This window comes from Diceros bicornis, chromosome X (assembly GCF_020826845.1).
Source record: "Diceros bicornis minor isolate mBicDic1 chromosome X, mDicBic1.mat.cur, whole genome shotgun sequence".
Classification (NCBI taxonomy): Eukaryota; Metazoa; Chordata; class Mammalia; order Perissodactyla; family Rhinocerotidae; genus Diceros; species Diceros bicornis.
The window spans coordinates 36,200,629-36,214,271 of NC_080781.1; the positions used below are offsets into that span (position 1 = coordinate 36,200,629).

Genomic DNA, 13,643 nt, shown 5'->3' on the forward strand with positions numbered 1-13,643 from the left:
TGTTCCGAAGTTCCCAAATTCCAGGGAAGGGATTGGCCCAGCTTGGGTTGGTGGCATACTCTCGAATCTGTCCTAGCTTGGGGTAAACTCCTGGCCTTTCCTTGTTTACATAAGCCTTTCCCCTATTGTCTAAGCTAGTTCAAGTTTGGTCTTTATCACTTGTAACTAAGGGAGTCCTAATCACTAGAGAAATAATTACAAGTGTGATGTTACAAATGGGAAAACAAGGGTGTAAAGGGAGTATATCACCCTTGGTGGGTGGACCTAGCATGCCTGGACACATTGTACAAGGTCCAAAAAACAAAAGAGATAATGTGGGTATATCCCGCACAGTAATATAATGCCTTTAATAAGACAACTAAGCAAGCAAATGAAGCCATATTAAATGTAATAGAGAACTATACTTTATTATCGAAAATATGTTACATAAAATAACTCCCATTTTTATGACAACCAGTCAAAAGGAGAAGAAATACACACCTTCACTAGGATCAGAGAAGACAGAAGAGAGAAGGGCTTCTTTAAGGAGATTTTTAGGGGAGACTCAAGGCCATTTCATGCTTTCTGAAAAAAGTAACTCAGGGATGCAGTTTTACACTTTTCGTCTACGTTTTTATGTAGTCAGCCTTCATACAAGAGATCAAGCAAATGTCACTGAGCTGCTTTAGAACATGATGATCACAAGATACTTCTGGGATTCCATCTTGTGGTCTCTTCCACCTTCCTGTCTGCTTTGCTTGGCTGAACATCACCCCTTCGTCCTGTCTCTCTGACACAGCCATCTCTCCTCTATAGCTCTATCATAATTATTTTTGTTAAACTGTGCTAAACTGCATATTTACTTATTTAATGTAGGCAGCCTGTGGAAAGTGAGCTTCAGGAAGGAGCCATGTTTTATCTACCACTGTGTCACTGGCATTTAATACAGTGATGTGCACATAGTAGGCACTTAACAAACATTTGCTAAATGAGTGAATGAATATATAAAATGAATGAATGGATATTAGACTTTCAGAGCTAGGTGGGATCTTGGGGATCATTTAGTCAAGTATGCTTTTGGCAATACTTGCTAAGCAAAGTATGAGCAAACTGAGGCCCACTGACATGAAGTGATTTGCCCAAGGTGCCCAAAAGCTGCTACTGCCCATGCTCTTAAGCCAGAGTTGCTTGAGAGCACCAAAAGGGATAAGGTGATTTGCATGCCCCCTGCCTACTGCAAGTGCTGGGATAATATAGTATAACTGGCAAAGAACAGTAAATGAGTATTACAACCTGAAACATCTAGAGTTGAGGGCTCTCTGGAAAATGCAGTCATAGAATCACTGCTCTGTAACTCTTCCTTTAATGTGGAAAGTAACTGGGCAACTCTCTTAAGTAGGTAATTTGTTTTTCTGTATCTCATATCCCTTTTCTATGCTCTGAGGAAAAAATATGAATGCCTAAGTTTGAATCGTTTTTTTTACCCCCAAAGGTATGATTCCTCCCCAAAACTTGGAACTTTCCCAATATTCACTGACTGAGTGGGTAGCATCATTATCCATCCAGTTGTGAAAACCTAAAGCTTAGGGTCATCCTTGATACTTGCTTCTTCCTCAGTCCCCATTGTCAATCCATTATCAAGGTCTATTAATTTTACTCTTTTGTTAAATCTATTCACTTCTTTCCATTTGAGATCCATCCCTCTAGTTCAGAGTTCTCCTGTATTACCGCAGTAAAAGCCTCTTAACTGGTCTCCCTATACCCACTCTTGTCCCCCTCTAATCTATTCTTCAGAGTAACTATTTCTAAAATGAAAATCTGGTTTTATCTCCCTGCTTATAACTTTTAATAGCCTCCCACTGTTTTTAAGATAAAGAACAAAATCCTTAACACGTCTTTCAACACTTGTATGGTCTTGTTCCTGCCACACATCTTGTTTTCTACAGTCCAGCCATGGTGCCTTCTTTCCATCTTGAAACTATGCCAAGAACCTTTTCACTACCAGGTTTCTGCCCATGCTACTTGGTTTGCCTGGATGGTCTCCATTCCCCTGGTCCCCCTATGTTCAGTTAACATCAAAGAGCCTTTCCTTGATCTTCCCAATCTATGAGAATTCTATGAGAATGAGGCAGGGTTCAGCATCAATTCTACTCCAACGCTATTACTAAGCACTGTGAAAATAAATTCATATTAAATAGGTAGATGTGAATGGAAGGAATTTTATTGTAGCCATGTTACTCAATTCTTTGAATCCCATCTGAATTAGTCTTCCTCTAATTTTATTGAAGGCAAAAGATCTGGAAACCACCAGACTTGTAAAAGGATGTTTAGACATTTACTTTTTCAACGCCAATACCAATATTTCAAATTGTCCCTTTCTTTGCTGCCCCAGAGGTTTTTACACTCTGGAGTAACATACCAGGTATGCCCTTTTTTGGTAAAGTTAAAGAGTAATTGTGAAAGGAGAGGTGGGAATGAGATCCAACATGCCTTAGGCGTGGTGTCATGCAGAACAATTCTGAGTAGGAGTAGTGGTGGTGGTGGAATGAGGATCTGGAAACTGATTTCTTTAAACTATCCATGCCCCCCTTCCCTCATCACCTCCTAGTAGTAACAGGTTGAAGTTAGCTGCTCTAACTCATGCTGGGATTTAATGAGAGTATAGAAAACTTTCTTTTTCTACTTACCATCGGTTCATCTGTGTTCTTTTGGAACTGGACCAGCCGAACTCTGGTCACGTTCTCCATATCCATGTCTCCGTTCGCACTTTCTGGAGAATCACCATTTAAATAGGGAGAGGTGGGAGGAGGTGTGACCCTCAACGCTTCATCACTGTAAACTTCATGTGCCACTACATCGTGAGTCTGAAGTAAGGCCTGGTATTTTATGAAGGAAGTAAAATATTAATAATATTATCTCAGCAGAAATCTATTATATAAAATTATTCTTTGCCTCTCAAAAGTATCTCTCATCTACAGAAAACTTGAAGCACATTACACCTAGATACAACTATACCCTAATTTCTTTGTGACAAATAATCATGATAGACAGATTTAAAAAAAATGAATGAACAAATGAATGAATGAGTGAGTGAATCATTGAATGGATGTGTTTGTTGATTACCTGGGTTACAGGTGTTGTCTGACGCTATGAAAAAGTACCCAACTAACTTGTTCAAATATGCAATTTCAAATAATTTAGCAGAAAGAATCATCTGTAAATAGAGGTGGCAAATTTTTGTGCCAGGGCTTTAAAATGGGAACAGATTTAAAAAGAAACAGTGCGGGGCTGGCCCCATGGCTTAGTGGTTAAGTGCACGCGCTCCGCTGCTGGCGGGCCGGGATTGGATCCCGGGCACGCACTGACGCACCGCTTCTCCGGCCATGCTGAGGCCGTGTCCCACATACAGCAACTAGAAGGATGTGCAGCTATGACATACAACTATCTACTGGGGCTTTGGGGGAAAAATAAATTTAAAAAAAAAAAAAGAAAAAGAAAAATACAAAAAAAAAAAAAAGAAACAGTGCAATAGTTGGTATATTGAGTAAATATATTTCATTGATGGTATTAACAATAACTCTTTTATATAACTCAAAGGATGAAGATAATTGATAACAAATGATTTAGTAAAAGAAATACACACACAAGTGTACCTGAAAAAAATGCAATTTTCCAAAAATATCATATATGATACGGAGTTCAAAATCTAAACCTATGTAATGTTTTTGTTCATTTCAATTTTTTGGAGCACTTGCCTAAATGAAAAATAAGTTGACAATTATAATGACTTCTTTTTGCAAAGCCTGTTAACAAAGAAAAAGTGATTTCTTTGTGTTGATATCTGCATATGTCATCTCGGTGAAACTGGATAATAAATATCCCTTGTTTCTCTAAAAAAGGATATTCTACTTACTGTACTTTTTGTGCCATCATAAAAGTTTTTAATAAGCATGAATATTTGAACATTTCTACTTCAAAGAGAATTTTGCAGCTAAATATCAGTATGTTTGGAGCTTCACACAGATTACATTTTCTTGTGTGCTAATTATAAATTTAGCTCTATTTTAGTCTGTGATCTGTGTGGTAATGAAATATCTGGAGACAATGAAATGCAATTAAAATTGCTTTAAAAGTATAACCCTTAGCATCTCAAATTAAGTTATTTAATTAAAAGGCTTATCAAAGTCATGACTTGGCTATTTTAATTTTAAAGGCATGCATACGAGGCAAAAATAAGGTAACAATGCAGTAAAATCACAAAGAAGATGGTGTTGATTTGTCATCAATAGAGCATATGCTTGGAGCAATATATGCATTTGGGTTTCTAATAGAAATGGCAGATATTTCCAAGATCTCAGTGGGCTGGTCCAAACTGGGGTCTGCTTGAGGGGCGCTGAGGGGCACTAAGCAGTGCACAAGTTGACAGCAGGGCTCCACAATGGCTCTGGGGACCTTGGTTTCCAGACCATTGCCCTGACTACACCTTGCACTGGTACCCCAGGGCCCAGGTGTGGAAGTTGTGCTATGTGGGTAAATCTCTCTTTTCCCGGTTTAATTGTGGCCACTTAAGAGACTAAAATTTAGGGCAGAAAGCAAAAATAACAGATAAACTGAAAATCTTCATATGCTAAAATTAGGTTCATCCTATCAGCTATAGATGTGCCTTCCATAATTAGTGAATTTTACAAAACATGCTTTGTATGACTGGAGGATATATAGCCAGGTAAACAGAGAACCAAGCTTTCATCAGGATAATGCCAGTTACATGGGTTAGAGAAAGTGTTTATGCTGCTATTTACAAATGATTTCTATTCATCCCTTTAAATTATATAAGCAAACACCTGTATTTAATGTGTTATTTATAAAGAAGGGTAAGTTCACAATCACAAAATAATACTCAAATTGAACTTTAAGAGAAAAATGCTCAAATTATGTCACCAAATAAAGTCATATTTGATATTAACCACAATTTGCCACTGTAAAAGACTGCTACCGAAAAATAAAACCTAATCTTAAGTTCTAATGCACATGCAAACAGAAAAAACGGGGGCCACTTAAAGATTGTTAAAAAAAAAAAAGCCATTATAAAGACTATGCAAAATAAAAAAAATAGGGAAATCAAAGTTTGCATATTTTTCTTTAAATATGTTATAAGGTATGATTGAGCAATTGTTACTAAGCTGAAATAGCTGTTATTTTTAATTACACAAGAAGAATCATGTAATAGGAAAGAAATACTTTCACTTTTTGTACTGTAGTAAGGATACGGACAAGACAATTAACCACTTCAGACTAGAGTGAAAAAAAATCCAACAATTTAAAAATGAATAGGAAAAATATAAATTTTACATTTGAAAAGTGGTTCTTCTGGCTTCTTAACTACAAATCATAAAATTTATCACTTAATAATGAAACTTTCATGACAACCTAAGGTGATTTTAACCGTCTTGTGTTTTGGGAAAGTAAGATACAAATTTGCTTTTAAAATCTTCTGTTCTAGATCCTAGTTCTTTTTTTTTTTTTTTTATTTTTTGGGGGGAGGTTTTTTGTTTTTTTTTTTAATTTTATTTATTTTTTCCCCCCAAAGCCCCAGTAGATAGTTGTACGTCATAGCTGCACATCCTTCTAGTTGCTGTACGTGGGACGTGGCCTCAGCATGGCCGGAGAAGCGGTGCGTCGGTGCGCGCCTGGGATCCGAACCTGGGGCCGCCAGCAGCGGAGCGTGTGCACTTAACCGCTAAGCCATGGGGCCGGCCCTAGATCCTAGTTCTTAAAGAAAAAAAAATTAACTTTCTATTCTATTAATATCTGTCCTTAATGTCGTATATTTTATAATTACAATAAGCAAAGGATCTGTTCTTTTTACAAAATCAGTCTTTCTAATGGAATAACTGAAAAAGGAATTAGTGTGATAATATTTTGTATAATGACCTCTAAAAATAGAGTAGAGACTTTAAAAAATCATTTAAATCTACACTTTTTTTTACTCTTGCTTTAATTATTGTAAATATTTACAAGTATCTGTATTTTTAAGTGTCAGGTAATTCAATGTTAAACTTTCATGTTTTAATGATCAGAAAACAAACAAAAAGCCAGATAACTGAACAAATAAGTGTGAAATTATAAATATGCTAAAAATAACTCCCATACCTTGGTATAATGAAAACATAAGCATTAAAATATTTCCCTTTAGCTATTAATATTTCTTTAAAAATACCAAGATTTTGAAACCATGATTTTAAAATGCTTATAAGATAGAAACCTCCAGCATTTAAAAGTTTATTTAACATAGTATGTACAACTCAGAATTATATTTCCCACATGGGACATTATCCAAACATATGCTTATTTGAGAATGACCAACGAGCTCAAGTTAAGTTTATAGGAAAACGGATCCTCTTTACAAGTCAACCCACTTTTAAGAGCATGGGCTTCGGAGCCAGCCAGATCTGGGTTTTGAATCTCAGCCAGGCCGCTTTCTAGGTGGATGACCTTAAGCAAGCCTCTTTACTTTCTAGGGTGCGGTTTCCTTTCTGAACTGTAAAAAGGGGTTGGTCATGCCACCTCACGTCCCAACCATCAGCAAGTCCTGTCGTATCCAACATCTCCAATGTAGAATCCCAATCTGCCCATTTTCCACCAGCCCCATCCTTCTCCAAGCCTCTACCACCTCTCACAATAGCCTTTTAATTGGTCTCTCTTTTAACTTTTCTCTCCCCTATAGTCCATTCTCTACACATCAGCCCCAGCGATTTCTAAAGCACAAATCCCACAATATTTTCCTGTTTGCAATCACTCAGACCACTTGCATTCCACTGCAATCAGGAGAAATCCACACTCCTTACCATGGCCTGGAAGACCCTACTTGGTCTGGCCTCTGCCAACCTCTCCTAGCTCTTCTTGTACTACTCTCTCCCTTGTTTACTATATTCCAGCCACAATGGCCTCACTTCTCTACTTTGACCCTACAAAGCTCCTTCCTGCCTCTGGGCCTTTGCATTTGCTCTTCCCCATGCTTGGATGTTCAGAAGGCTGGTTCTTTTACATAACAAGTCTCGGCTCCCGTGTTAGCTCCTCAGAAGGGCTTTCCCCTGACTAAAGTAGCTCCCACTATCATCTCTGCCCCATCATCCTTTCTTTTCTTCATAGTTATTATCACTATATGCAACTATCTTGTTAGTTACTTGCTCACTGTGTGTTTCTAGCTCACCTATCCACCCCCCACCCCATCCCCACTACAATGGAAGTTCCATGAGGGCAGGGACCTTGTTTGTCCTATTCACCATATCCTTAGTGCCTAGCATGGTGCCTGGCACATAGTAGGCATTTACATATTTGACGAATGAATGAAAATGTCTTTTAGGCATCTAGCTAGGTATTCAGAAATTATAAGAATTATTTGGGGCCGGCCTGGTGGTGCAAGCAGTTAGGTGCGCGCTCCACTTCGGCAGCCCAGGGTTCACAGGTTCAGATCCTGGGCGCGCACTGATGCACTGCTTGTCAAAGCCATGCTGTGGCGGTGTCCCATATAAAGTAGAAGAAGATGGGCATGGATGTTAGCTCAGGGCCAATCTTCCTCAGCAAAAAAAAAAAAAAAAAGAGGATTGGCATCGGATGTTAGCTCAGGGCTGATCTTCCTCACATACACACAAAAAGAATTATTTATTATTTCTGAAAATGTTTGCTAATAGCAATACACATCTTAACTTCTCTCTGATTTCAGAAATGCAAAAAAAATTGAGGCTTCAAAGGTAGGTAAGTTGTGAGACATGGGGCTAGTTGAGCTTTTTTTTAATTTTTTATGTTTTTGTGAGGAAGATCAGCCCTGAGCTAACAACCGTGCCCATCTTCCTCCGCTTTACGTGGGGTGCCGCCACAGCATGGCCTGACAAGCGGTGCATCAGTGCGTGCCCGGGATCTGAACCCAGGCCGCCAGGAGCAGAGCGTGCGCACTTAACTGCTATGCCATGGTGCCCGCCCCCGCTAGTTGAGCTTCAATGATTTTGAAAAAAAATCTTAACATTAAAAAGAGGCTCTTATTTGGGTATGTTGATTTCTTTATTTAGCTTATGTCAAATCTGAAAGATCTACTGGGTTCAAATGGTCCTATATCATTCTCTGAATTAAGTTGAGATTACTTAGCAATTTATAGACAGACATGTCCGTCCAAAATGTACAGGTTTCTATCTATGGAAAACACACTGCACAGAACAGTCAGTTGAGGCGAGGCTAACCTATCTGCAAATGGGCAAGTTCCTAATCTATTCAATGTTTTACTGAGAACTTAGTATGTACGCTACACGTGGAGTAACTAATAATATTCATTAGCTAACATTTATTAGGTATCAAGCATATGTCAGGCATTGTGCTAAGCACAGGAGATGTATCATCTACTTAATTCTTGTTCCAACACCATCAAGTTGGCTCAGAGAGTCAGAGTTCACAGAGCTAGGGCGGCAAGGCTGGAGTTCAGTCCCAGGTCCATCTGAATTCACAGCTTTAACCACTTTTACGCTATAGAAGACATGATGTCTAAAGGAGAATTCATTATAATCTGGGGGAAACATGGCCTACACAGATGAAACAATCAGGGAACAAGATAATATTAAGGGTAATTAACTCCCAATATTTGTGATTTCTCAAACTTGAGGATACTACTAAGGCATATAGTTTCTTCATTTTCCTGGTCTGTGAAACAGAGACGATAACAACGATTACATGAGATCATAAGTTCAATGAGAACAACAAAGCTGAGCTGAGATGTGCCCATTCACTAGTGAAGGGATCTGCTCTGGCAGGCCAGCGTGTGTTAGAATGTTACATAGGTGAATACAAACAAGTACAGAAAAAGTTAAAGAGGAGAAAGGTCAATGAGGATTTTAGAGGTGTTAGATTTTGACAGCAGAGGTGGGATTTGAGCCGAGTCCTGTGTTTACACACCTAAGCTGTAAAAATGCACTCACCCACAGGCACAGAAGCTGATTGCCTGTAACTCACTGGAGAGTGTTATCATATGGAATTAAGTCAAATATTCTCAAGGATTATACTTGAGTTCAGCATTTAATGCTTGGGTGGGAGAGTTAGGGTGAATCAAGGAATTGCTTCTTTCTGGGTGGTCACCTGGAGGAAAAAATTCTATTTCGATGACTGGGTTAAGGTTTTAAAAACATTGTATCATCAAGTACCATGTATGTCAAAACTGACAGTAACTGATATGATACACCTACTATATACTGTTACTGTTATTTTAAAACTATCACCTCAATAGTAGTAATAAGAACATAGCTTTTAAGTCAAATTTTCTCCCAAAGGGCAGGCACCTGGATTTTCTACTCTTCACATATATTCCACACATATTGATGTGGCTAATGTTTTAAAAATGTTATATTCAACATGAATTTCCATCTGTAATCATGCTTTTAAATTGTAGTTAAGTAGACAACTATGGACCTTCTCATACAGAAAGGCATCTCATTGGGCTGGCCCCGGGGCTTAGTGGTTAGGTGCGCGCTCCGCTGCTGGCGGCCCAGGTTCGGATCCCGGGCGCACACCAACGCACCACCTCTCCAGCCATGCTGAGGCCGCGTCCCACATACAGCAACTAGAAGGATGTGCAACTATGACATACAACTATCTACTGGGGCTTTAGGGGAAAAAAAATAAATAAATAAAATTAAAAAAAAAAAAGAAAGGCATCTCATCTATTTTGAGTTCTGTTTAACCATTTAGCTTAATAAAAATTGGCTAAATACAGGTGCTACCCCCATTTTCCATACAGTAGAAATGAATGAAGAAAGTGTAAGAGTTCTGCATTGTCAAGAGATGTAGTTCTTCCAATATATCACTGAGGTACAGAGAATTCTTTATTAGTGAAAACTATCTCCAGTTTGAGCTCTCTATGGTTTAAGTAACATAAACAGTTCCAGTGACTTAAGGACTGTCCTATCAGGAAGCAAATCCCTTGTCTGATGACTACACAGTCCTGGAATAGCCGCCTCACAAACAGCATCTTTACAACTGTGACACAAAGTGAACAAAAGAATCTTAATGTATTTGGTGTTACCTGGTATTATAGTCTTAACAGTCTGCTATTATATGGATAAAAACGCATGTGATGAAGATGGCTGCTTTATGAGGATTATTAAAAACTTCTTTTGAAAGTAAGGTTTTAGTTCTACGGAAGTTTAATTGTTACTTACCATGAAATGAGGTTGTGTTAAAATACGCTTTAGTTCTTTTGCATCATTGTTCTCAGGGTAACATGAAATTTCTTCCAATACCTAAAAAATAAAAAATAATCAAGATATATAATAGTGCAAAAAGGATGCAAGATTTAGAAAAGGTACAATTCTTTTTAATTAAAAATTATGAATAAATTTTTATGGCAAGCAAAACAACTATATTGGAAAAAATTCATCATTTTATATAAAGGTTATTAATATATAAAAGAACTATGTTGTTGGTAATAAAAATAAAACAAATTGCTATAATAGTCCCTGCCTACATTATCCAACTATAACCCAAAAGGTTATTGAAAAATACAAAACAAAATGACAAGTTCACATTTATTGCAGGTGTAAGAAACTTAATTAACTTGATGGGAAAATATTCCTCAAACCTTTTTCCAAACTCACCATCAAAATGAATCTGTAATAAAAGTTAATAAAGCCTTCTTTTATATTAACAACACTGTCTTTTAGAAAGATTAAAATGACATAGGCTCAAATAAAGACAATTTAAAGAAGAAAAACACTTAGGTAATTTTCCATGCAGGCTAGCAGAATCAATGTTATTCTCCACACTCATCTCCTCACACAGAGAAAACTATGCCTCTGCCAATGGTTCCTTGGATTAACTGCCAGGGAACCCAAGAGAATAATTAAAAAAAAAAAAACCAACAAAAACCCAAAACCTTTTCTCTTTCCACTCAAATTTTCTTCACCAATTAGTTGTTAACATTTTCTCTGTACAGGTAAAAATGGTTGTTTTCAAATGAAATTTTTCTTCAAAAGTTATCCCTTACCACCAGGATGGAGTTTACCCATTTAAAATTTGATTATGTGATATGAGTCCAGGGGAAAGCTTCTGTTCTTTTTCGGAGGAAGCATACCGCTACAGTCCCGTGTAGATGGTTGGACTCACAGAGCGGTCATACACATTGCACTCAGCTCCCAAAGTTGAGCCAAGGATTGCTTCAGCAGGACTGGATGTCAGCAGCACACAAGTCATCCATCCAGTAGGAATCTCTCACCTCACCTCAGAGAATCTTAATACCGGGGCAGGAAGGGAGACTATGAGGTCCCTTAGCCTAAGGCTTAGATTTCAGCGGCATACCTATGTGCTACTCAACCACCTTCTCAGGGAAGACCAAAAAAACAAACAAAAATGGCAGGGTTTCTTTCTTATCTAAATACACCCTTAAGGAGTGCTGGTTACCTGTTGCTGTTAATTCACATTGTTTAATGATGATAAGACACTTCTCCTTGGTGTATTTTATGCTTTGCATTTCTCTACCAGTGAAATGAAAGGATGAAACTATATACTCTTTCTGGTCCCATGTTACTCTCACAGTTTATGATTTTAAATACTGAGGTATGGTGTCCTAAGTCAGAGAGAATCTCTCCTGGCTGGTGCCCTGACCACATGGGGCCCAGCAGTCCCCACGTCCTCGGTCTTGTTTCTCAGTGAATATACGACATTTTCCAGTACAGTCTTATGTCTTTCATATTCTTTCACTTAGTAATCTCACTTTATAAGAAATCATTTTTTAAAGGGAAATGTATATTTGCATAAAGATTTTTATAACATCAAACAGTGAAAGAAAAAATAGGTGTCTAACAATGGAAGAATTGCTAATTCATTATAATTTAGTAATAGCAAAGAAAAATTATGCCTTCATTAGAATTTAGATTTATGAAGATTAAGTAGAAACATGGAAAAATGCTTATTATATAATGTCAGGCTAAAAAAAAAAGATACATTTTGATTGCAACTATATAAAATTTATATACAAATGGATAGTGATTGGAAAAGGATATGCAAAAATGAAAATTACTGTGCTAGGGTGATGGGATTACGGATCAATTTCTATTTTCCAAACTTTCTGCAATGTCATGTTTCTATAATAAAAAAGTTAAAAATAAGTTTTTGACAGATACAGGATGTACACTGACAATTTATAAAAATGACTTCTCTCTGAACTCAGTATATTTAATTGCTACAGATATTTAACTTTCAAACATTACTACCTTAAAAAAGCAACTCAAATTTTCATAGAGTGTCTATTTCCACCAAGTACAGTAAAATACCTTTTACCTTTTTTTAAAAAAAAAGAGAAGTAAAATTGATATGTTAATGTGTTCAAAGTTGACATAGCAGAACCAGAACTAGAAATCTAGGCAATGTTGCTGCTGAGATTTTTTTTTTCTTTTCTGTATGTAAATGCTCAGTGATAAACTTAGAAACACTAAATCTGAGCATAATGGTCCAACTGTGACTCCAAGGAAACTGCCTCTTACTGTGCAGCAGAAATGTTTTCAATAAAGGTAGCAAATATGATACCCAAATACATTTACAGAATATATCACTTACCTCTTTGGCTCTTTGTACTGCATCACTTGGAGGATTCCTGATTTGTGGTGAAGACTTTGTATTAATTTTGTCATACAGCTAAAAGCAAAGAAGAAAATCCAATCAACATTCATAATTCTTTGCTAAAATTCAGTGCTTCATATTTTTTATTTTACTAAACAATATTTTCCTCTTAAAAAGGCAGGCTGATGATTTCAGTGGGATCTTCTTGTTAATAATCTCCTATTCATTCAATGAAACTTGTCGAAGTATCAGTCTTATGCATATCTTTTTAAAAAATCAGCTTTAAACAGACGGGCCAAAATTCTGTCAATGTGGTAGTTTCCTTGTCACTTTAAATTCGTCAATATTTCAGTAATCTCATTATTTTTTTCCTCTGATAGAAGCAACATTAAATAAGATGAATATAGAGTAAAATGAAAGAATGCTTTCTGGCCAAGACACTTCTGAAAAAATTTTCACAGAAATCTAAATCTTGGGAAAGGGCAAACCCAACCCCTTCTAGGAAGGAATGTTCTCACAAAAGGTTTATGCTAGGGCAGTTCATTAACAGTATCAGTGCTGGCATCCTTCAGCAGGAATCAAGGACATAAACTTTTTTCCTTTTTAGTTGGCAAATTCACAGAGTATAAGAAGACTATTTTAAAAATCCCACAAGCCTAAAAGATCCAAAATTTAACTTTTTGAAGAAAAATGAATTTAATTCTTTAGAGGAAAATCTCTGTAGTGCAGAAATGCAATTAAACTATTAATTTCTACCTCAGATGAAATATCTCATTCAACAGTCTGCTTTGAAAGGTGAAAAGTTAAAAATGACCTTGGCAAGTCTGCCACTTCTATTTCCTAACTTCTCTAAAACAGGTGGGGATTTTTGGGGTTGGTTTTGGTTTTGTTCTTTTTTTCCTTCCCTACTATGCACAACAATGCTAGGTGAGAGATTAAATACTGACTGTAAACATTCTTCAGATTACAGTTAGGTTTGTTTATCCTGATACAAGATAAAGCTTTATGATGTGTAAATATTTGGGCCACACCATATATAAAAATGCCTAATGATAAAATAAATAAATTTA

At 36.9% G+C, this 13,643-nt stretch overlaps 1 protein-coding gene across 10 annotated transcripts in view; it reads right to left on the bottom strand.

Moving 5' to 3' along the window:
* CASK (calcium/calmodulin dependent serine protein kinase) overlaps positions 1-13,643 on the bottom strand; it is a 381,795-nt gene that overhangs the window by 52,776 nt on the left and 315,376 nt on the right. For all 10 annotated transcript variants that reach the window (XM_058535677.1, XM_058535675.1, XM_058535673.1 and 7 more), the window contains 3 exons: positions 12,571-12,648; positions 10,179-10,259; positions 2,667-2,855 (listed from right to left, as the gene is read on the bottom strand). In XM_058535677.1, coding sequence (XP_058391660.1) covers positions 2,667-2,855; positions 10,179-10,259; positions 12,571-12,648 — 348 coding nt within the window. The remainder of the gene's footprint in view (positions 1-2,666; positions 2,856-10,178; positions 10,260-12,570; positions 12,649-13,643) is intronic.